The 23269-nt window shown below is 39.2% G+C and overlaps 1 protein-coding gene across 1 annotated transcript in view; it reads left to right on the top strand.

Annotated features, from left to right (window-relative positions):
* The window catches only part of TDRD12 (tudor domain containing 12), a 27724-nt gene continuing 4455 nt past the window's right edge, over nt 1–23269 (top strand). The window contains exons 1-26 of the mRNA XM_087940649.1: nt 1–144; nt 230–388; nt 1086–1222; nt 1649–1768; nt 2121–2176; nt 3828–3913; nt 4273–4453; nt 4704–4721; nt 5589–5671; nt 6631–6704; nt 7455–7526; nt 8733–8790; nt 9105–9212; nt 10426–10608; nt 11444–11600; nt 12360–12487; nt 13140–13331; nt 14134–14262; nt 14522–14639; nt 15487–15626; nt 15885–16105; nt 16949–17048; nt 17436–17623; nt 18546–18756; nt 19174–19266; nt 20318–20487. Coding sequence (XP_087796775.1) covers nt 121–144; nt 230–388; nt 1086–1222; nt 1649–1768; nt 2121–2176; nt 3828–3913; nt 4273–4453; nt 4704–4721; nt 5589–5671; nt 6631–6704; nt 7455–7526; nt 8733–8790; nt 9105–9212; nt 10426–10608; nt 11444–11600; nt 12360–12487; nt 13140–13331; nt 14134–14262; nt 14522–14639; nt 15487–15626; nt 15885–16105; nt 16949–17048; nt 17436–17623; nt 18546–18756; nt 19174–19266; nt 20318–20487 — 3206 coding nt within the window. The 5' untranslated portion in view covers nt 1–120. The remainder of the gene's footprint in view (nt 145–229; nt 389–1085; nt 1223–1648; nt 1769–2120; nt 2177–3827; nt 3914–4272; nt 4454–4703; nt 4722–5588; nt 5672–6630; nt 6705–7454; nt 7527–8732; nt 8791–9104; nt 9213–10425; nt 10609–11443; nt 11601–12359; nt 12488–13139; nt 13332–14133; nt 14263–14521; nt 14640–15486; nt 15627–15884; nt 16106–16948; nt 17049–17435; nt 17624–18545; nt 18757–19173; nt 19267–20317; nt 20488–23269) is intronic.

The following is a 23269-nucleotide window of genomic DNA, read 5'->3' as shown; positions in this document are numbered from 1 at the left end:
CTTCAAAATCACTTCAGGAATATTTTCATATGGAGTTTGATGGATGATCTGTTGCATTTTTAGAGGTGCAGATAAAGCTTGCAATTCTCCTTAAATGAAAAAAATCATCGGAGGAAAAAAATGATTGAAGTCATAATACTGAAGGTACTGTGATTAACTTTCTGTATATTAAAATACATTTGAGGCGATGTGAACGTATTTTAATATGGGTTTTATTATACTTATTTAGATTGAAAATCCAGATTGCTTTTGGGTCTACATAACAGGAGGCAGAAAAATTGTAGTCAATGAAATGGAATATGAAACACTTCAGACTGAAATGAATCAATTCTATAACAAACATTATCAATGTGTGGATGCCAAGCCTTGTGTACTAGAAGAAGGACAGGTGATTTTAATCTGATATTTTTGGCTATATCTGGGAGAAAAAACAAAACTTCCTTCCTATTTCTTGTTTATATGTTTAAAGATAGCAAACCTTCTAAAAATACTTAAATGCAGTGCATTTATAATAATAATAAATATTAGACAATTCTGGAATCATCATAGCAATGGCTTAGTGAGGTGGTAAGGTAAGGGTTAAGAAAGCTTTTCTGGTGGTGAAAGAGAATATTAAAAGGTTATACTTGTTAATATTAGGACGCAAGATTTGCTTTTTATGACAGTGATGAAAATACATCGTACTGTCTTTTAATCTTGGATAGAAAACAGGCACATCTTTTGCAAAATCCATATGCTAGATAATATTTAAATAATTGATTTTGGCATGAAAGCCAGCTGAGTGACTGGGCCACTCATGTACCCTGAACCCATGATCAAGGTCCTACGACAAGCCAGTAGATCCATTTCTGTTGCAACCAATGGTTCAATGCTTGCAGACACTGCATTTGTGGAAAAATACTAGGAAGAAGAAAATGTAAATAAGTAATTTAAATACCTGTTGAAGAATGCCTGAAAAAAACATAGAAATCTCTGATTCTTGTCTGATATGTATTCTATCACACATGTATTTACTCTGCCAATTATCTGTTATCAAACAAACAACATAGATTGTATAACATTAAACATTCATGTGCCTTTCTTAGGTTTGTGCTGTTTACTGTGAGGAACTGAAATCTTGGTGCAGAGCTGTTGTTAATTCAATCATATCATACACGGATTATTACATTGCAGAATGTTTCCTTGTGGACTATGCCAAAACTATTCCTGTGAACACTGAAAAGTATGTGTTTATAATCTGTAAAGTCATTCAGTAAAGGATTGGACCAAGAATTGAAACATTTTGGTCATAATGTTACCTGTCTGCCCAATCATATGGGCCTGCTGTGTTGGTTTGATCCAACTGATACGTTAGTATAAGACTATAGGCATAGCTGGACATTTTTGGATTCATTCAAAGCCTAGGATTCTTTTAGAAAATTTGGGTTGACTGGTTAGTAAATTTAAAAACTGAGAACAGAAATAGATTTGTCATAAGGTTCTGAAGAATATAAATTTATGCTCATTTTACTGGTTTTGCCTGTAAAGCAACAGCACTTTCCTGTAAATAGAAGTTATTATAATCTGAAGTTTGAACACTAAATCTACTGGTATGAAAATTATTGGTAGAAATTTGTAATTGTGTGTTGTGAAACCTATTTTCTTTCAGGATCTGTGTGGTCATAAAACCATTTGTGAGGCTGCCTTATAGAGCTACAAAGTTTAGGTTGTACTGTGTCAAACCAGTAACACTACGTGTCAACTATTACAATGACAATTCTGAGATAGTGTAAGTATGGCTGCTGAAAGATGAGGTTAAATATTCTAAGAAAACCTTCCACTAACTTCAGAGAGGATCTTTTCTGCATAACTGTTAGGTGATTTTGGGCCAGTCCCTCTCTCTCAGCCAAATTCTCCCCACAGAGTGATAGTTGTGGGGAAAATAGAAGGAAAAATATTACTGCCTTGACTTGTTTATAAAAGTAATAAAGGTGGGATGAAAACAAATCAGTAAAAATAACTTTATAGTCAACTTATTGTTTTATACCTGCTTGTACAAATGCCATTTGCCGGATTTTTGTATGTTTTCTTTTATTTTGCTGCAGTGTAATACATTAAAAGCTTCTTGTGTTTCTTTCTAGGCCTGCTAACAAATGGGATATTGCAGCAATCCAGTACTTCCAAAACCTCCTGAATGGTAAAGAAAAACTAGAATAACCTCTTATATAATTTCAGTTTTTTGACAAGCCTATTTTATAAAATTTTCATAAAATAATGGACTTAGGAGACTTATATTTAAATTGAGAGTTGTATAGAATTCATCTTAGCAGCAACGCACATTCCTCTTTTTAACTGTAAACAAGCAAATGTCCCAAAGATGGTTTGTTTGTTTTTTCAAGGGGCAACTGGACTTCTGGTTTTTATTTGAAGATGTTTTACTTCTGATCCAAGAAGCTTCTTCAGCTCTGAAGAAACTTCTTGGATGGGGAAGTGAAACATCTTCAAATAAAAACCAGAAAGTCCAGTTGCCTCTTGAAAAAAAAAAAGCACATGTGTACATTTTGGACACAATTTATCTCATAAACTCCCCCCCCCCTCCCCGCCTTCCCTTTGGTCCCCATGACCTACAACCATTGTAAATACAGGTAGTACTTGACTTAAAGCGGTTCATTTAGTAAACTGTTCAAATTTACAACGGCACTGAAAAATGTGACAATACCATTTTTTACAGTGATGACCTTTGCAGCACCCCCCATGATCATGTGATCAAAATTCAGACACTTGGCAACTGGCTCGTATTGATGGCTGTTGCTGTGTCCCAAGGTCATGTGATTTCCTTTTGTATCCTTCTGACTGTCATGCCCTTGTTGGAGTCTGATTCTGAGGGGGAGATTGAGCAGCTGACAGGGAGTGGGAGTGTGGATCCGGTGGCTGTGGAAGAAACGGGGGAAGGGCTATCCCCTCTTCATCCTAGGGCATGCAGGGAGGAACGGAGAAGGGAGCAACATGGCTTACAGGAGAGAAAAAGGTCCTGATCTCCTTCATGGGCTGCAGCTAGGAAGACTGTTTAAAAGGGCAAACTGCGTATGGCAAAGTTGCTGGAAGCAAAGTGTGTATTATCTTTGTCGAGGCTTATCTGGGTTTTGGCGTCCTCCCAACCGTGGGTGCTGCATTATCTTTTGGAAGTCTGCGATTTATCATCCTGGCCTGTCGTGTTAAGTACTTCAGCGTGGTTTGTGTTGGTTTTTTTATTTCTAATTATCTTTACTTTGGATTCGGATTGCATTTCTTCCTTTCATAGACTGATTTTGGAAAAGTTTGATCTCCAGACGAGGATAACTGAACATTGGGGGCCAAGTTGGAGGCATTAAAGGGAATTTATCTACTTTGGTGATTTTGTTATTATTGTGCCACGCCCCCAGTCATCACATTGACGAGCAAAGTCAATGGGGAAGCCAGATTCACTTACCAACTGGGTTACTAACTTATCAACTGCAGTGAATCATTTAACAACTGTGGCAAGAAAGGTTGTAAAATGGGGCAAAACCCACTTAACAACAGAAATTTTGGGCTCAACTCTAGTCATAAGTCAAGAACTGCCTGTACATGCAGGTTGCCAAGTACCCAAAATACAATCAGTGACCCGGGGACGGCGTGTCCGTCATAACTTCAAGGACCAGTCATAAGACACTTGTTTCAATGCCATCATAACTACAAATGGTCGTTAACAAGAGGTCAGTTGTAAGTTGAGAACTGCTTGTACTTTGGTCAATATCCAGTATAAAGAATTGATATTAAAACAAAAACTTACTGCTATGGTAATCTAATAAGCCTCATTTTAATCATAGAAGCCACTCAAGTGGAAGCCAAGATATGTGCTGTTGAAGAGGATAATTTTGCTGTCTATCTTTATGTCACAATAAAAGGTGAAAAGGTAATGTTTACAAATTACATACAGTCTTTTAAATTGAGTGTTGGCTTCCTGGCCATGTTAATCCTGTGCAGGGAGTAGAAAACAATATCCTCTTCTATGCAGTGCTTCTATGGAATGGACCTTGGAGGTCTTCTAGTCCAGCCCCCTGCTCATTTAATATAGTTTAGATTAAATATTGCAGTGCTGTTTTCTGCCGCTCTTAATGTGATATTTTGACAAAATTCCTTAAACGCCAGAAATGCCTCGTTACCTAACTATGTCACATTAATCATTTCTAATATATAACCATAAAAACTCTCGTGTATTTTCATTTATCCGCCTCTTTAATCTTCACATGCAAAACACTGCTTTTGTCACAGGTGTGTGTGAACGATGCTCTTGTTGCAAAGAACTATGCTTGCTATGAACTTGAAGAAACAAACCAGAAACGAGATTCAGAAGGTGGCAAATCTCGTTCAGAGGAGAAGAATCCTGTAAGGCTGCTGTGGCCAATGTTACTACGAGAATCTAAGGTTTCTGAGATGGGTAAGTATGAGATATATGAGCTGCGGTAGCGCAATGGTTAGAATGCAGTCCTGCAGGCTACTTCTGCTGACTGCCGGCTGCCTGCAATTTGGCAGTTTGAATCTCACCACTCAAGGTTGACTCAGCCTTCCATCCTTCCAAGGTGGGTAAAATGAGGACCCAGATTGTTGCGGGGCAAGAGGCTGACTCTGTAAACCGCTTAGAGAGGGCTGTAAAAGCACTGTAAAGCGCTATATAAGTCCAAGTGCTATTGCTATGGCTGAACCCGTCCCTCAAGGAATAGGTCAGTGGTGATAGCAGCTGAGATGAAGCGTCTTCTGGAATACACTCTGCCTGCACACTACAGCAGGATTCTCCAACTGCCAGGAATGGCTAGCAGGCTATTCCAATGTTCTGTGATTAGAATGCAGTAGTAGGGGTGAAATTGGCAGGGCAATGAGACCTGGAGGTGTTGGAGGCACAAGCACTGTGCTTTTCAGGGCTGAAGAAGCTGCAGAAAACTGGGAGGAAGTGGATGATTCTTCCTGGCTGCAGAGTTGTTGAAAACAAAAAAAAAAGGCAAGACACAGAAAGATAAATGACAGCTGCTTGGAGTCGTCCTATAACCTACCCTAGAGCAAGGATGTCCAACTCGAGGCCCAGGGCTGAATCCACCCTGCCGGGTGCTTAAATGTGGCCTGTGGGACCGGCCTGGAAATAACAAAGGACCGACCCGCGGTGCCTCTGGCAGCCAAAACAGGGGGCACACAGCTGCTCCGCGGCCTGTTTCACCCAGCAGCATGCTGCAGGAGGCGTCAGTCTTGTTTTCCCTCCCCCCCACCACCCCGGCACTAAAGTATCTGCCATGAATTATTCCCAATCAAAAAAAGAGGAAAAACGAAGGGGCACACTTTGGTTCATTGCACACTGAATTCGACCAATGTTTACCACTACACCAAAACTGGGAGTTCTAGAGTGCGCTGTGTTCTATATTTTGTATTGTTTTTACCTGTGGTAGCCCACCCAGAGTCACTATATAAGATGGGTTTTTATACTAATGAAAATTGTACTTTATTTTAATTTTGTTTTTTATTATTTTATTTCCAAGAGATGGCCTTTAGAAGATGCATTTTAACATTTTAGTAAAAAGTCACTTGCACGTTTCTTTTAGGTGCTGCTCCTATTTGTGATAATTCTGAGATAGCAGAGTTGACACATTTCCCAGAAATTAACTTACATAAACCAAAACAGCCTGTAAGTACTAAATGCATTCTTTTTGCCTTCTTGGTTTTCACATGTCAAGCATTGCTGAACTGTTAAAACATCCAAAACTTGGGGAAAAGCTCTATTCAATTTTCGAATGGTTTATTCTAAATATCACACTACTAACTAGAGCATACAAAAGATTTGCTAGACCAATACTCGAATACAGCTCATCAGTCTGGAACCCACATTACGTATCTGATATTAACACACTTGAGAAAGTCCAGAAATATTTCACAAGAAGAATTCTCCACTCCTCTACTCGTTGCAGAACACCTTATGCCACCAGATTTGAAACTCTAGACCTAGAAAACCTTGAATTACGCTGCCTCCAGTCCGATCTAAATATAGTATATAAAATCATACATTGCAATGTCCTACCTGTCAATGAATACTTCAGCTTCAATCATAACAATACAAGAGCACACAGTAGACACAAACTCAAGGTTAACCGCACCAAACTTGATTGCAGGAAATATGACTTCAGCAACAGAGTGGTCAATGTTTGGAATACTCTACCTGACTCTCTGGTTTCTTCCCCAAACCCCAAAAACTTTAGACTGTCTACTATTGACCTCACCCCCTTCCTAAGAGGCCTGTAGGAGGCGTGCATAAGTGCACCAATTGTGCCTACCATCCCTGTCCTATTGTTTTTTGCTTTTTCTTATAAGTATCTTATCTCATGTATTCAAAACTATATTTATTCTTATACCTGTATCTTGTAAGCAATTGACAAATCAAGTCAAGTGTAAAAATGTAAAATGTAAAAATAAACATTTACAGATTATGCAAAAGATAGCACATATCTAGTATTTAGCTGCTTTTAAGAAATATGATACCAGGTATCTTGCTTTTTATTCTGTAGTGAAATGCACTGTTACAAACGTAGACATGATCCTTTTTGTAGAGTCCTGAATAAAAATGTGAGATTCCTTTATTTGCCTGCTTAGGATGCAGTGGTGCCTGTTTCCCCTTTGAAGCAAGGAGTAACTTTTTCTGTACCATCAGACATGCAAACAGTCAGGTATATTTTAAATGTTTGCATTTCATTTCTGTTTCATTACTGGTAAGATACTATTTTCTTTTTTAAAAAAAACCAGAAAATTGTTGGTTGATATTATAAAGCAAAATTAATGTTTAAATTTAAATTTAAGCTGACTTAAATTGACTTCTAATAAGAGACTGAGGGATGTTTTAAAATATTAATATTATCTATGTTTTGTACAACAGAATATTGATCAAATTCATCTTAATAGCTCACTTCTTATGTATCTTATTCCCAGTTTTGAGATGGGCAATTAATATTCTCAAGGGGCCACATGAGTTCCTGGTCTGCTGGTGAGGGCTGTGGGGGTACACTCACCCAGAAGGCCATGCTTCAACCGAAATGGTGGTGGGTGGCTGAGCCCATATCCCCTCACACACTGTCTGCTACTGCCATCTGAGGCTGCTCCAGGATTTGGTTTATAATTTCCAATTGCCCTCACATGGTCCAGGAAGCCAAATGGTCAGATGTGGCCCAGCAACCGTAAAATACCCAGGTCTGTTCCTATTTTTATTTTTCATCCTTAGCTGGGATCCACACACACACACACACACACACAAAAAAAACCTGTCAGCAGAGGACACATTCCCATTTCTCCCCATGCTGTTTTTCAGGGAGAATAAGAATCCCAGAATTTAGAAAAAATCCTGATACATGTGTGCAATCTCTCAGCAGTTATGTTTACAGATATTACTAAGATTTTTCTCAAACCATTGTGCTTCATTTTAGCAACTTGCCTAAGACGAGTACCAAATTACAGGAAAGGGAGAATGATCTCTACGAGAACAACCTTGGGGTGAAGTAAGCTTTTTCTCATTGTGACAACCAATATTTATGAAGTCCAAGCCATTAATATGCTTTGTATAAAGAACAGGCAGGTGCATTTACACCTCTTCCTTAAATAGGTTTGATTCTGCGTGTTCCAGGAAAGGACACTGCTGGTACTGCATCTCTTTCAAAAACGAAGGTGGCTTCTTGTTATAAACTCAGAGCCTCTGATTTGAGCTGGCCTTAATATTTAGCTGAAAAGTGTGATTACCAGTAATTCGTAATTTTCCTGCAACAGCCCAATCTTGACCATGATGATATATGCTTCAAAAAAGATGAGCTCCCTGCCTGGATTTCAGAAAAGCAGTGTCTTGTGCTCAACTACTCTTAGAAAAAGGCAGCCCTTTTCTCTGAATTAGTACTTGGAGAGGCTCAGAAAACAACTAAAAGGCATTTAATTGCTTCTTGAGCCTTTCCAAAATCAAAGTGAAGTGGTGAACTTTATCCAGGAAAAGAATGGAAAGCTTGCCAGTTTAAAAAAAAAAACATGCTTGTTATTGGTGAGTTGATCAGTACCTTTGTTAATTATATTTTTAGCTATTAAACTACTGGAAAAGTATGTACTGAACTGGAGTATTGGGGTTAATCCTCAAGCCATGGGGTGATCCATGTCCTGTTTATTTCAGACACCATATATAGTTGCTAAACAGCAGTTTATTTCCTACCATGATGGAATAAAACTTTAATATAAGGAATTAAATGTGGTAAACAAAAAAAAAGTTATATTGTAGAGTTCCGGAGAGCTTCTGCACAGGAGAAAATTTCCTGTATGCCTAATTACACTTGGTTAAATTAAGTGTTCTATTTTGTTCTATTTCTTGCAAGCAGTATCTAACCATTGCTTTTCTTTTCCAGGATGTTGTGTTTTTAACAGCTGAATAAGTCTTTCTTTATAACATCTATCATTAGTTTAAATTAAGAAACATTCTAATTTGGGATTTGGATTGCTGAGACTTGGGGCCAAAATTTGTTAAGTGAATGAACCAGCAAATACAACCCAAAACAGCAAGAAGCTGTATATTATTATTACATTTATTGTCAGAGTACAACATGTGTACAATGAGATTGGCTGAGCCTCCCTCATATTTGACCCTCAACTGTTTGTAAAGCTTAGAAAAACAAAGGCTGAATGAATGAACTTTTAATGGATACTTAAAAAATCAACTTGTGTGTTTTCAGGCTTCTACAGTTTTTAAACCCTGATCCTCTGAAAATTGCCACTGAACAAGAAACTGAGGTAATTCAAAAAACAAGTTAACTTTTAATGTTTTAATTTGTGTGAACGTTTTTCCGAAAGGAGAAAAGTTTTAACGTTTCATGTTTTAATGAAGGCATAAGAAACTGAATCTTCAGATTTGCACTGTCTTAGAAGTTTCTTGGATATTACAGGATCCAATTAACCTGGGACCTGTATATTTGTCTTTATTTTTGGGGTGTTTTTGTTTATTTTGTAAAAAAAGAAATAAACAAGGTAGAAAACACTTGTGTCAAGTTGAACACTCAAAAAGATTATATGTGGCCTTTTAGCCTTTCGTTGGTGTTTATTTTTAGGAGCTTAAGCTGAATATCACCACTACGTGTCTTCCTGTTGTGCTGAGTAATAAAATCGAACCTTGTTCATCTCTAGAAACCGCACCACTGTTTCCAGCTTTAAAAAAGGTAGTATTTACAATCTTCAATAGGATATAATTTACCATATTGCAGAAAAGCATATTGGTGATGCCTTGATCAAATTCCTTAAATAGCAGTGACTATACATCATTCTGAACAAAAGCATTTGAATAATCCTTCATGGTTATTTTAATTTTTTTTTGCAACATTCAGCATAGTGATATTAGAAGTTAACAACAATTAATAGCCCATGCTTCTGGGACTACCAAAACCGTCCCAGGCTCGTTTAGCTAAATTATTTGCATTTTGGTGGTGGCGTATCAGAAAAGGGAGGAAGGGCATTGTATAGTTTTATTTAATGACAGTTTAATCTTGATTCCTTCAATAGTTGAGTCCTTCAAATTTTGGGGTTCTGTAATCTCCCATGATTTGAAATGGACACCTAACTTAGAAGTATAACTAAAAAGGCACAACAGAAAAGAATGTTCTTCCTGTGTCAACTTAGGCAGTTCAACCTGCCCAAGGAACGGTACAGTTCTACAGAGAAAGTATTGAGTCTGTCAGTTATACTCCAAGAACATTCTGGTTTGGTACAGCAGCGAACAGGAGAGGTACAGACTGCAAAAAAAAAAATTTCTACCAGGCTGCCTTCCATTGAGGACCCGTACATTTCACGAGCCAGAAAGAGGGCTGAGAAAATATCTATACAGTCCAGTGGTGACATTCAGTCACCTTGCACCACCTCAGGAGAGGTGGTAGGGGACAATTTGAATCAGTTGTCCCCACCCACACCCACCCACCTTCTTCCTTTTAGAGACTGGGTCCCACCAAGCCACACCCACAGAGCCGGTAGGGAAAAATTTTGAATTTCACTCCTGCTACAGACCCCTCGAATTCTGGATATAAATTGTTTCAACTCCTCCCCTCAGGGGGGGCCAAAACAATTAGACACAGGGACAGTTTTTTCCCTTGTGCCGTGACTGCTGAATACCTAATCTTCACGGTATTGTTCAACATCTAAGTATGTTTACCAGTGTTGCATGACTGTAGTATTATCCTTCTCGTCTTCTCTACTACCCCCTCTTACTATATAATCATTACGATGGTTATTACTCTGTTGCTTTGCAAGTACATTGAGAGCTTCTGCACAGGAGAAAATTTCCTGTATGCCTAATTACACTTGGTTAAATTAAGTGTTGTATTCTGTTCTATTTCTTGCAAGCAATATCTTACCAACTATTCTTTGTTCCTTTTCTGAAAGGAGCTTTTAAGAAAGCAATTCCAAGGACCTAATCATGTACAGTCTTACTCCTGGCCTGCAATAGCACGTGGATATGATTCGCTTATTATCTCTTCTGAAAGTGACCCACTTTCATATCTTCTGCCAATCATTACATTTTTGCAGTCAAGAAATTGCTACATATCGTTATCACCTAGACAAGGTGTAAGTGGAATGTTCAATTAATACTTCACAATTCCCTTAACTACTGGCAAGTACTTAAAATGGGCTACAGTGAGGTTATTATTGTTCCTAGTTCTCCTGTTGCATTTTTTAACATGTTTTTTTAATGAAATTCTTTGCATAGAAGGAAAAATGATTTTGGAAAGATGGCAGTGATTTAAAGATAGCAATAATAAAACATGCAGTGGTACTCAAACTCGTAAAATACCAATTTATAACAACTTGGTAAGGCCACACTTGGAATACTGCATTCAGTTTTGGTTGCCAAGATGTAAAAAGGATGTTGAGAGTAGAAAGAGTTCAGAGAAGAGCAACAGTGATTATTAGGGGATTGGAGACTAAAACATGAAGAACAGTTGCAGAAACTGGGTATGTCTAATTTGATGAAAAGAAGGACTAGGGGAGACATGATAGTAGTGTTCCAATATCTGAGGGGCTGCCCCAAAGAAGAGGGAGTCAAGCTATTCTCCAAAGCACCTGAAGGCAGGACAAGAAGCAATGGGTGGAAACTAATCAAGGAGAGAAGCAACTTAGAACAATTAATCAGTGGAATAACTTGCCTCCAAAAGTTGTGAACGCTCCAACACTGGAGGTTTTTAAAAAGATGTTGGATAACCATTTGTCTGAAGTGGTGTAGGGTTTCCTACCTAAGCAGGTGGTGGGACTAGAAGACCTCCAAGGTCCCTTCCAACTCTGTAATTCTGTTCTTAAAAATGTTTGGGTCTCTGCACAAGTTTGTATTGTTTGTAATGGCTTTTTTAAGAAGTATGATCTACATATTTCTGATTCATCTCTGTATATTGTTTTGTATATGTAGCCAGTAGCATTAGTCATATGCCCAGGCCAGAGGAGAGCAGAACTGGTATTTGAGCACCTGAAAATGTACAGCCATTGCTCCAGGCCTCTCCACCCAATGTTGCTTTTCCTGGGAATGAAAAAGGAAGAAATCAAGAGTGTAAGAATTCCAAGAGGATGTAAGCAAAACTTGATTAATTGTATTGCCCACGGGAAAAAAATGAGCAGATAAAGGCACAACAAAAATGTAAAGGGAACCCTAAGCATGTGGCAAAGAATTTTAGAATAATGCTGCTGCCTCTTAAAACGTTTTAACTGTAACTACAGGCAGTCCTCGACTTACAGCAGTTCATTGAGTGACCATTTGGTTACAGCGTCACTGAATAAAGTGGCTTACAACCGTTTTCCACGCTTACGACCATTGCAGCATCCCCAAGGTCATGATCAGAGTTTAGCAATCGATTCATATTTATGGCGATTAGAGCATCTCAGGGTCATGTGGTTCCTCCTTTTGCGACCTGACAACCAAAGTTGGGGAAGCCAGATTCACTTAACAACCATGTTATTAACTTAACAGCCACCGGTGATTCACTTAACTGGGACAAGGAAAGGTAAAATTAGGCAAAACTCACTCAACAACTGTCTGGCTTAGAAACAGAAATGTTGGCCTCCATTGTAGTCATAAGCTGAGGATTACCTGTATCGATAGCCAAAACAAATGAAAGCTTTCTTTGTTTCAGGTAATGAGGTAAAAGACATAACTCTAAGCCCTAAAGCATAACAAATTACCTCAGAATTCCCCTTTTCCTCCAGGCTAGAGTGCCCTTCAAAGGTACAGCTAGTGTCAGTGTATTTGAACAGTTAAGTTAATAATGTTTTATTTCCACTTTCGAACCCAATGAGCTCGTTTCAGTGATGCATTCCTTTTCATTTGACAGGTGAAATCGTGGTAACAACCCCACCTATCTTTTTGCGGCTGCTTGAGCATCATAGTTTACTCTTCCTTAGGTTGTGTCATCTGGTGTTTGATGAAGTTGATGTATTGTTCTCTGATGCCAAGGAGCAGGTGAGTTTGTGCTTGGAAGCACTGTTTGGCCTCTGATGAAGGAATAGACTTATATACCACTTCACAGCCCTGTCTAAGAAGTTTTTACAGAGTCAGCATAATTGCCCCCAACAATCTGGGTCCTTATTTTACTTACCTCGGAAGGACGGAAGGCTGAGTCAACCTTGAGCCTGATGAGATTCAAACTGCCAAACTGCAGGCAGCTGGCAGTCAGCAGAAGTAGCCTGCAATACTGCACTCTAACCACTATGTCACTATAGCTCTTAATTGGAAGAAAAGATTTTTTCCCTTCTGCCAAAAAATAAAAATCAGCTGTACTTTTATATTGTTCCCTATAAATAAAACGTTTCATTGGGATGCAGAGAGCTTGAACTTGATTTAATGGAATGGAAAGAAAAACAGAACAAGTAAATATCTAACAGTACGTATACCAAAATCCCAGTTCATTTCAAAAGAGCAGCTAGTAAGAAGTTGCTTTCTGGTCCCATCATTTCCATTCATAATCTCCTGAATTAGCAATTCTCTATTGTAAAGGCAGAAGATAATTATGAAACGGTGAAAATTGTGGAAAAAAAGGCTGAAAAACTAATTTTGTTATACGAGGTGCAATGACAAAGTATAAACTAAACTAAACTTTAATCCCTTTTTACAGATACTTACTATTTTACAATACTACAAATCTAACTTGAGCGTTGAAGAAAAGGAGTTTGTGCCACAGCAGATTGTTGCTGTTGGAAACCACTGGGACAAAAATATAGAAGTTTTAACAAAAGAATTCATGAATGATCCATATATTATAATCACCTCCATGGGAGAAGCTGCCATATATGGGAAAGTGCAACAGGTAAAAGGTTTTTTTTATATATCTCTTGTCTATATAATAGCAGGTTTGGATTTGGCGAAGGCACCAAATGAGGTAGCTCTTAGTAGGTAAAAGCATAAAAAATAAATCATAAAAATTGTCAGATTTCTGTGCTGCTCAGCTCGTGGCATATAAGAGTATCCAGGTGGTAAAAGATTCCTCTGTGCAAAAAAAAAATGTGTTATGGCATCTCTAGAATTCAGTACAGGTAGTCCTTGGCTTACAGCAGTTCATTTAGTGACTATTCAAAGTTACAGCGGCACTGAAAACAGTGACTTACGACTGTTTTTCACACTTAATGACCGTTGCAGCATCCCCAAGATCATGTGATCAAAATTCAGAGGCTCAGCAACTGATTCCTATTTAGGACGGGGGTCATGTGATCATCTTTTGCCACAATTTGGGGAAGCCAAATTCTTTTAACAACCATGATCTGCAGTGATTCACTCAACGGCCGTGGCAAGAAAAGTCGTAAAATGGGGCAACATTCACTTGAGAAATGTTTCACTTGGCAGTAGAAAATTTAAGCTCAATTGCAGTTGCAAGTCAAGGACTACCTACTTTGTTCACTCAGAACAAAGGATCAAATTGAGTGTCAGCTGGACCATTGGGGATTTCTATCTTTTGGTCCTTGACTGTGTATAAAAAAAACATTTGTGGATTCTGCCTAAGAAAATAATCCTGATGGGGTTAGGTTTGCATCTCTAAATCGCTTGCCAAAAGGCTTTTTTAAAATGAGGAACTATTTACATTCTAACACATTTGAATAACATGTAAATTTCAGGTTGTGCAGCTCTGCCTTGAGTGTGACCGGATCTCTACTTTACTTCAAACCTTAGATTTTACCCCTACAGATGCTCAGAAGACGCTGATTTTTACAAGTTGTGTGGAAGAAAGAGACATGGTATACAAGGTATCTCCTTCCCTAAAACTTGCCACGGTTTGGATGCCCCTGTGTTAGAACCTGCGTTTAAAGAAAGCTAAGAAAGGATGTGAGGCCTGGTTTGTTCAGGGCATTGTAATAGAAAACTAAGTAATAATGGATGGACTCTGATCCAAATAAATGAATCACATTGTATGACTCAGTTATTTTCTGTCAACCCAGCTTTTAACAAAGATTCTCTTATATTGCATATTATATAACTTGATTGCGTCCTCATTTTTATGATCAGGCAGTAGAGAGCATTTCAATCTTTTGCTTGAAAATGAACCCGGGAATTGGATTTCACGCTGATTATATTGTAGAGCAGTGGAACAAAACAATCAGCCCTGGAACCCATGTTGTATTGGGTAAGTATCTTCTCTAGGCTCTTTCTCCAAAACCAATTGACTCTTTAGCTCTCTACTTGTGGTTTTATAGTCTAATTTATGAAGCATTTTTCAATTTTGGATTAAGACCGGCATCAATTCTTTTGTGATCAGCTATAATGATGGCCTCATTAATCCTTAGGGTAGGAGTTAATCCTATAATGAAGAACAAGAGATGGAATTAGTAAGAACAGTATTTATTCTCGATGCTTCTATTAACCCATCTTGTCTACCTGCTCCAGGTGGTTTTCTGCCTATAAAGGATGTGGTTTGCCTTATTTGTAAGCTTCCTCCCAAGTAACTAATTAGTAGTCTGAAAGCGATATGCAGGAACATTAATTTAAGAATCAGCAGATGAGTCTTTATGTTAGAACTAAGCTTACAGAATCCTGTGGGGGTTTGTGCCAGTGGTGCGATTCAAAATTTTTTACTACTAGTTCTTTGGGCGTGGTGTGGCTTGGTGGGTGTGGCAGGGGAAGGATACTGAAAAATCTTCATTCCCTCCCCGCCCCACGAACCTGCTTTCCAGCTCTGTTCTCCTGTGCAGGGCAACCAAAGAAGACCCAGCCAATCAGCTGGGACTCAATGGGAGGCAGAAAATAGATGGGGGCGGGGCCAGTCAGAGGTGGTGTTTGCCGGTTCTCCGAACTACTCAAAATTTCCACTACCGGTTCTCCAGAACTGGTCAGAACCTTCTGAACACCACCTCTGATTTGTGCTGATTATAAAGTGAGCTAGATGTATCTAGAAATACGGATTTTCTTTCCAGTTTTTGACAGCACGTAAAAAGAGGCTTTTGCATTATGGACCTTCTGTTTTTTGTTTCCAGTTTTAACCGATGACTGCACAGTAGCTGCAAAATTTACAGACGCGACCCGTGTCATTCATTTCAGCTTTCCACCAACTCCAAGAATCTTTGGTGCCCGCTTACATGGCCTGTCTGCCAACTTCCAAAATTCAGTAGAAAAGGTCTGAGTAAATCCTAATAAATTGTCAGCATGAAATACAGTTTTGCAATTTCAAATAGAAAAGCTCTCCCTGGGTCTCTTTTCTCTCTAATACACTCCAGTAGCCATTGAGTCTCTCGCTCTACCAAAAACTACTTATTAATTCCTTCCTCCCCCCTCAAAAAAAATTTGAATTTATGCCTGGAATTTTCTGTCCAACTCACAATGTAATACTTCTCTTCTTCTGTTCTTCTGACATTTTCCTTCCCTCCGTGCAAAGAGTCCATCACTGGGAAAAGAACAGAGCAAAGCCAAATCCATCTTGCTGTTGACAGAGAAAAATGCCTGCCATGTAGTTGGAGTGTTGAATTATTTGGAACGGGCAGAAGCTTTCATCCCCCCTGACCTGTACAACTTTACCAGGGGAGTGTTGGAAGCCAAAGAGGAAAAGAGAAGCGGGCAGCCGTTTTGTTCTTCCATTAAGGCCTATGGAATATGCAAGTAAGGAAATGCCAAGGCCATTTTATGTTTATGGAGATTCTCGTCCATCCAAGTCATGGTTGTCCCAAAGCTGCTTTTTCGAAAGGCAACTGGACTTTGTTTTCCTCAAAGACATTTCGCTTCTCATCCAAGAAGCTTCTTTCGTCAGTTCAGCTTCCTGCATGAGAACCAAAACCTCTTTCAAGGTGCCTTTCGAAAAGCACCTTTGGGCCAAGGTCATTAGTTTCAGCAGTTGTTTACCTTGTTCTCCTGCTATGAGGGGATCACTTAGCAAAACATACAGACAGCAATCTAATGGCAGCAGTTTGGGAGAATTTTTCTGGCTGCTAATACATATTATCCTTTGATGAGGTGAAACACCCGATCTATTCAAGTAGCAGAGGAAGGAAGTGTAAAATCTGGCTTTTTTTCAAAGCAACTTGTTAAGGAATGGAGAACAGCAGCATCAAATCATGGATTTGCCGTAGCAACTTCTGATCTTTCACATTAGGCAAGGCTAATGTGTTGCAAAACATTGTGTTGTATCACTGTGATGCAGCCTTTTGCTTGATTCCTTTAGTGAACTGTTCGGGAATGCAGGGACACCCTCTGTGGCTCTCACCTGGGATTCACAGAACCTTCGATTTATTCCCCATAGCAATCTGCGGTGCTCCAGTGACACGTTTGTAAACTATTGTTTTGTGGACGTTTCTTCCCCCGTGTTCTCCATGCAAGCTGTGATGGTATCGATTCCTTTTCCGCCACTGCTTGCTTTGTTCCATGATTCCAAACAGTGCGATATTTTGGAATTGCTACCCTAATATTCCTTTGTTGTTTTAACCCTGTCTCCTTACGATCATACAGAAATAAAAACCGCTGTCCAGATCGCCATCGCATTAACCTTCAAATTGATGCGCCCTCAAAAGTAGCTGAGGAAGCTCTGCAAACAGGTGGAATTATAACAGTGAGTCTACAAAACACCTTCGGTTTCTAAATCGGTTCAGATTGGGATGCTTGTTCCAACTTTCTCACAGAAAACACCTTTCCTGCTGTCTCATCTTGATCCTACTAGATACCTCTCTCTGCAACTGGATGTCACCTCAACTGCACGATGCCTTCCATTATTTTAGAAGATCTTGCAGAATTGCTTCAGTTTCCTATTCTTTGTGTGCTAGCTTCCACCCCTCCCCTCCCAAAAAAGCCTCGTACAAGAAAGAGAATGGGGAGAAAACAGTTAAAACAGATGCATTTTTAATGGACATTTACAGTAAATCTAATTACTGGTAGAAATCTTCCTTTGTTGACTTCCGGGAAATATGCAGTGCTTTTTACGTGTGTTTTCTATTTTCAGATACTGCCTCTTTTCATTGTGGATGCCACAAACTACTTAGGCCGTGTGGTAGGGAAATGGGGTAATCTCTACGCAGCTCTTGAAACAGAGATGAAGGACTATTATCAGGAATCTAGCAATTGTACCCCAGTGGACAAAGTGGAGAAGCTGGCAATGTATGGACTGCGGGAAGAAAATTCTTTCCACAGGTAGGATACTCGGAGCGTTGTAGAAATAAATTAATTTAGCCGTCACTAAGCAGGGCAGTCATAAAGCACAGTGCCAAAGGACCGCACCACATGGCAAGAGCAGTCCCAGCTGCCCCCATAACTTCAAAATGTGACGAGTGTTAAGGGGTGCAGGATGAGGAGTGCACAGCAGTGGGGGGGATGCCACAGGCTGCGAGAGGGCAGGGCAGAAACAATGCAGTTGCAGGAGGACGGAGACAGGCTGCAGAGAAAGCAGGAGCAACTCACCAGAGCAATTTGCAAATGGGATCACGCGACTTCAGCTCCCTGCAATGTCACAACTGCGAGCAGAGCGCCCAGATTCCAATTCTAGGGGTGCAGCAACGGCTGGAACATCAACAACCAAATGTACCTCCATTTATTTATTTTTTAGCACTATCACAATTTCCACAACGGCCACTAAATGAGTGGACACAATCAGAGGATTATCTGTGTAATGACTGGTACAGTGATGGTCTAAATCAGAAATAGAAGCAGACCGTGCTGTTTCTCCGAATGGCACCGTGCCCATGGATTCACTCTTGGTGGGGTCTGCCTTTATTACTACTAGGGCAACGAATAGGACCATAACTGGGCCCTATGCAGGGATAGCCAGGCTCCTTGTGGGCTATAGAAAACTCACCCTTAAAGTTATCTCCCCAAACAGGATAGTTTGAGCAGCAGAATCTTTTTTTTATTATTTGTTTATTCATGAGCAGCGGAATCTTAAGGGGCCAAAGATGATTGCAGGTTGTAAGCATAGGGAATATGAACTGAATGCGTAGTTCTCTTTGTTGCGCCGAATCATACGCTCTGGTAGGTTGTACACGTACATACAAGGCCAATTTGTACATATTTTAATAGTTGGAAATTCCTGATGTCTTTCTCCTGCGTTCTCTTAAAGGGTCCAAGTGCTAGACGTGGAACAAAAAGAAGAGCCCGGTGCGTTTTACAACGTTGACATCAAGTACATAGATGAAGGCAGAACTGGCTATGTTCAAAATCAACACTTGCTTAGTTTACCGGAACAATTTCAAGCGTTGCCTCCTCAGGCTGTGGAATTCATCGTTTGTAGGGTTAAACCCATTGATAACGAAGCCGAATGGCACCCAAAAGTAAGTTGAGAAAATTTGGAGTTGGTTTGATTTAGTTTTTGATCTTTGCAAACAGTGAATACTTTTTTTCTTACTAATCCCAGATGTAATCTTTTCCAGATGTTTTGATGAACTATCACACTAAATGGTGCCTAGTGCCTGATTTTAAACAAGAAACAGCCAATTTGGTTCTCTCTCTCCCTCCCCTCTTGGTTTTAGTTTTAATTCTTTCATTGTGCCAAACAATGACTGGGATACACTGAATTCCTTAAGAGTTAATTAATATATTCAATAGGCACCTGTTCATATAATTGCTTGCCCTATGGCTACACTACGCTACTGCAGTAAGCTTCTGTTAAAAAGAATGCTATTTAGTCATTGAAAAGGAACACTGTCTGTTTTCTGAAGATTGCCTTTGTTTCTTGTTTTTTTTGTTAGGTATCCAGATGTATTAATGACAAAATCAGAGGAAAACCACATGAAGCCAAAGTAGCCCTTGTCCTGGGAAATACAATTTGGGTAGATCCGGTGGTATGTAATGCAGAATTCAACCGTTCCTTATTTCCTTTCTTTGAAAATGCAGGTAGTCCTCAAGTTATGACCACAGTTGAGCCCCAGATTTATGTTGCTAAGTGAAACGTTTGTTATGTGAATGTTGTCCCGTTTTACGACTTTCCTTGCCGCATTTGTTAAATGAATCACTGCCATTGTCACTTTTTTCAGTGCCATTGTCACTTTGAACAGTCGCTAAATGAACTGCTGTAAGTCAAGGACTACCTGCAATAGATGTAGCCCTTGACTTAAGACCACAGTTGAGGCCAGAACTTCCATTGCTAAGCAAAGCAGTTCTCAAGCAAGCCACGCCTGATTCTTACAGCCTTTTTTTTTTTTTTTCGTCACGTGGAAGTGAACCACTGCAGTGGTTGTTGAGTGAATCACGTGGTGGTTAAACAACTCCAGCTTCTCCCATCGACTTGGCTTGTCAGAAGACAACTGGGAAGGTCATAAATGGCAATCACGTGACTCTGGGATGTTGTAAATATGGGCTGGTTGCCAAGCATACCCTAATTTCGATCACATGGCCATGGGGGCGGGGAGGAATGCTACAGTAATTATAAGTGCAAGGATTGGTTGTAAGTCATCTTTATCACTTGTGCTGTAACTTTAAACAGTCACTTAATGAATGGTTGTAAGTCAACTACCCATTTTGAAAGTTTTCCCAGGTTTTGAAATTAGAGTGAACAGGTAGTTTCTTCTGAGTAATAGATACGATCAGTAGCTTGTAATTCTAATTTTCAGCAAAAAAATTGCTTTCTTTTTGTATTGGGTTTTTTTTTTTACATTATTGAAACTTAAATCTTAGAACCAAGAGAAGGACAGTAAGATCTGGCTCGGTCTAGGAATGTCCAAAATTTAAAATGCAGTCTCTGTAGATACTCATCTTCTAAGAGAATGAATAAAACAATAAAAGGATGAGATTGTGGCCATAAGTAGGACCAAGAGTCAAGCAATAATTTGGATCCTCAAAGAATAAGCCTGCAAAAAAAAAAGTCCCTTGTTTGTTTGTTATTTTAAATTCTAGATTCGAGTCACTAAACTTCAAGACCTGAAAACTTCAATCAACGAATATAATATTCGCTCTGAAATTCTATCTACTGGATTGGGAGTGGACAATCCCGAGCATATACAGGAACTTGAGAAATTATTTAATGAGGCTGAAATACCCCATGAGAAAAAAGAAAAGCCTGCATTGTAAGATATATTTTATGGATACTGGGTGCATGCACTAAAACTGAATGGTGGCTATTCAGAATCATGTTGCGATCATACTAGTTAAAGAACTACATTGGTATATAGTTTCACGCCCTATAATATGGTTGTGGGAGGTAAGGATAAAATTCATGAGGTTAAGCTGGATATTTATAGCTGTGATATGTGTTGATCTGTCTCTGTTTCAGGAAATAAGTAGTCCCTTGAATGCATGGTTGACATTAGGTTACTCCAGACACCAAGGAGTAAGGATATGGCACTCCCCCAGTTCTGCAAATACAGCCATGGGTTTCCTACCTACCACCCACTGTTGGTGACACACACACTTTGGCCTGGCGTAATAACAAGCACAGTCCTTATGTAAAGAACCACATCAAAAGACATTTTTATTTTATAAGAGATTAATAGGTCAAGAACCCCGATAGCTTTAAAACTTTAGAAATGATAGCTTTAGACTTGAAAGCATCCTTTCTTTGTTCTTCTGTTTCAAAGACTTTAATTATTTGCTCATGTTATAGGGAATCGTTTAATTAAAGTCACTGCTTTGAGGTAGTTTGTGAAATCTCAGTGCCTTCTCCCCTGTGTTGCTCTTAGACTTTTCATATCACTTCATAAAGAGGAGAGCAACACTTCTTTTGAGCACATGTGTGGTGGGCCCAAATCAAGGGAGATGTTAGGGATACACCCTAGCAGAATCTGCACGGCAGGCAGGCAGGCAGGCAAAATATGTGAGATAAACGTTTTTGTAGCTTACACTCAGTAAAACAGATACACTGTGCTAGTTAAATAGTTTATTCCAGTAAGAGTTATAGCATAGTCAAACAGTCCATATATCATTCACTAATTCAGTCCACTCGGGGATTATTCAGTTGCAAATTCCAGTGTCGAAAAAGAGAGATCAGTAAACTTACAAATATCAGTCCAGTAATATATCTCCTCGCAGTAGAGATATGAAGTCAAACCTCCTTTCTTCCTTCAACATTCAGCAACTCAGTAGTAGGGAAACACGCAGTTTAACAAACCATCAATCCATCAAACCAGCAATCGTCAGGAATCGTCAGGTTCTCTTGCTCCCTCTTATGGCAGTTTCACACCGCACCCAAAATTACGTGCTTTGCAGTTTAAAGTGACACATACTTAAACTTACTATCATAGTTTATGTATATTATTTTACCCAAACTACATTAGGTAACCTTGTTATTCCTAACAGGAGAGAAAATGACTCTTGTGTATTTTCAGGAGACCTTCTCCTACGAATCATCCTGCCTCCCATCTCAGGGCACAGATGATCATGGTTGGAAGCTCCACATTTCCATTTTCCTGCCAGAAAGCTCCATTCGTGTCTACAAACTTCCACAAAAATTTAAACCTTGCTACCCACTAGGGGGTGGCAAAGAACCAAGAATAAAGCTCAACTCTTTCCAACTGGCTAGAGAATGGCTTTCTAGCGAAACGTTTTTGTCCTTATTAGATAAAAAGTCTTTCAATGTTTGCACATTCTTTTTTTAAAAAATAAAAGAGGTATTGTTAAACAGCGCAGCTGATCAGCTGGAGAAAGGGTAAAAATGTTTCTATTAAAAAAAATGATATGTGTTAGGATCTTTTTCCTTCCTAAATTTCAGAAAAGGAGAGCACGTATTTTTGCTGGACAAAATATCTCGATATATGATCAATAGTGTGTTCTTAAGAAACTTGGCATGCGTTGCCCTGAAATACTGGATAAAAGCACAGCAGCTGATAATGTTAAATCCATGGCAAAACGAAGAATTTGTGTATTTGCGCTAAGCAAGGCAGTGGTTAAGTGAGTTGAGCCTCCATTTACGGAATTTTGCCATAATTAAGCGAATCGCTGTGTTGTTAAGTGAATCACATGACCATTAAGTCAATATGGCTTCCCCCATCGACTTGGCTTGTCAAAAGACAGCTGGGAAGGTTACAAACGGTGAGATCACAAGACCAGAGGACAGTGCAACAGTCATAAATACACGACAGGTGTCAAACACCTGAGTTTGGATCACGTGTCCATGCGGATGGTGCAATGGCCATAAGTGTAAAAATTGGTCATAAGTCACTTCTTTCAGTGCTGTTGTAACATCGAAGGTCACTAAACAAATGTTGTAAGTTGAGAACTACCTGTATTCTAATGGCTTAATGCTTGTTTTGACTGAAGGTTTCTCCTAAGACTGAAGCCCAGGTAGGTTCAGATTTTTCTGGGAGATTCTTCTCAATTTTTTAGTCTTGCTGGGTGACTATAATAGATCTCCCGGGAACAGATAGACATTTCAGTGTTTGTGCATTTCCCTTTTATTCTGGTATGTTTTTATGAATTACCAAAGAAAAACTACAGTGCATTTTGAGTGGTTGGCCTCCCTCCTTAATGTCTTTGGAAAAACCTACAGCAGCTGATGGAAAGATTTTTGACAGGAGTCGTGGTATGTGCTTCCTTTCATAGCACGCTGGCTTCCCTGCCACCAAATTCTTGCAGTCAGACCACTTGAGAGTATCTCTCTTTGAATATTTTATTAATGCATCAAAATACGAAATGCAAAGAAAAATTAAAATAGGGAAAATAAAAGGGGGAAAGGGAAAAACGTGTAGGAGAAAGGGGAAAAGGAAAGCATTGACTTCCAATTCCTTTTGGTGCAGTAGAATAAAGTAGTAACATGAAACTCAACTTTCTACTCTTATACTGGCCATTTCTATAACAACAAACCTGTCTAATCAGCAAAACCCAAGGCTATTTGAGAGCATCAACGTTGTAGCG

Source organism: Pseudonaja textilis, chromosome 11 (genome assembly GCF_049901715.1).
Source record: "Pseudonaja textilis isolate UNSWEBS1 chromosome 11, rPseTex1.2, whole genome shotgun sequence".
Classification (NCBI taxonomy): Eukaryota; Metazoa; Chordata; class Lepidosauria; order Squamata; family Elapidae; genus Pseudonaja; species Pseudonaja textilis.
This window is presented reverse-complemented; position numbering and strand designations above follow the sequence as displayed.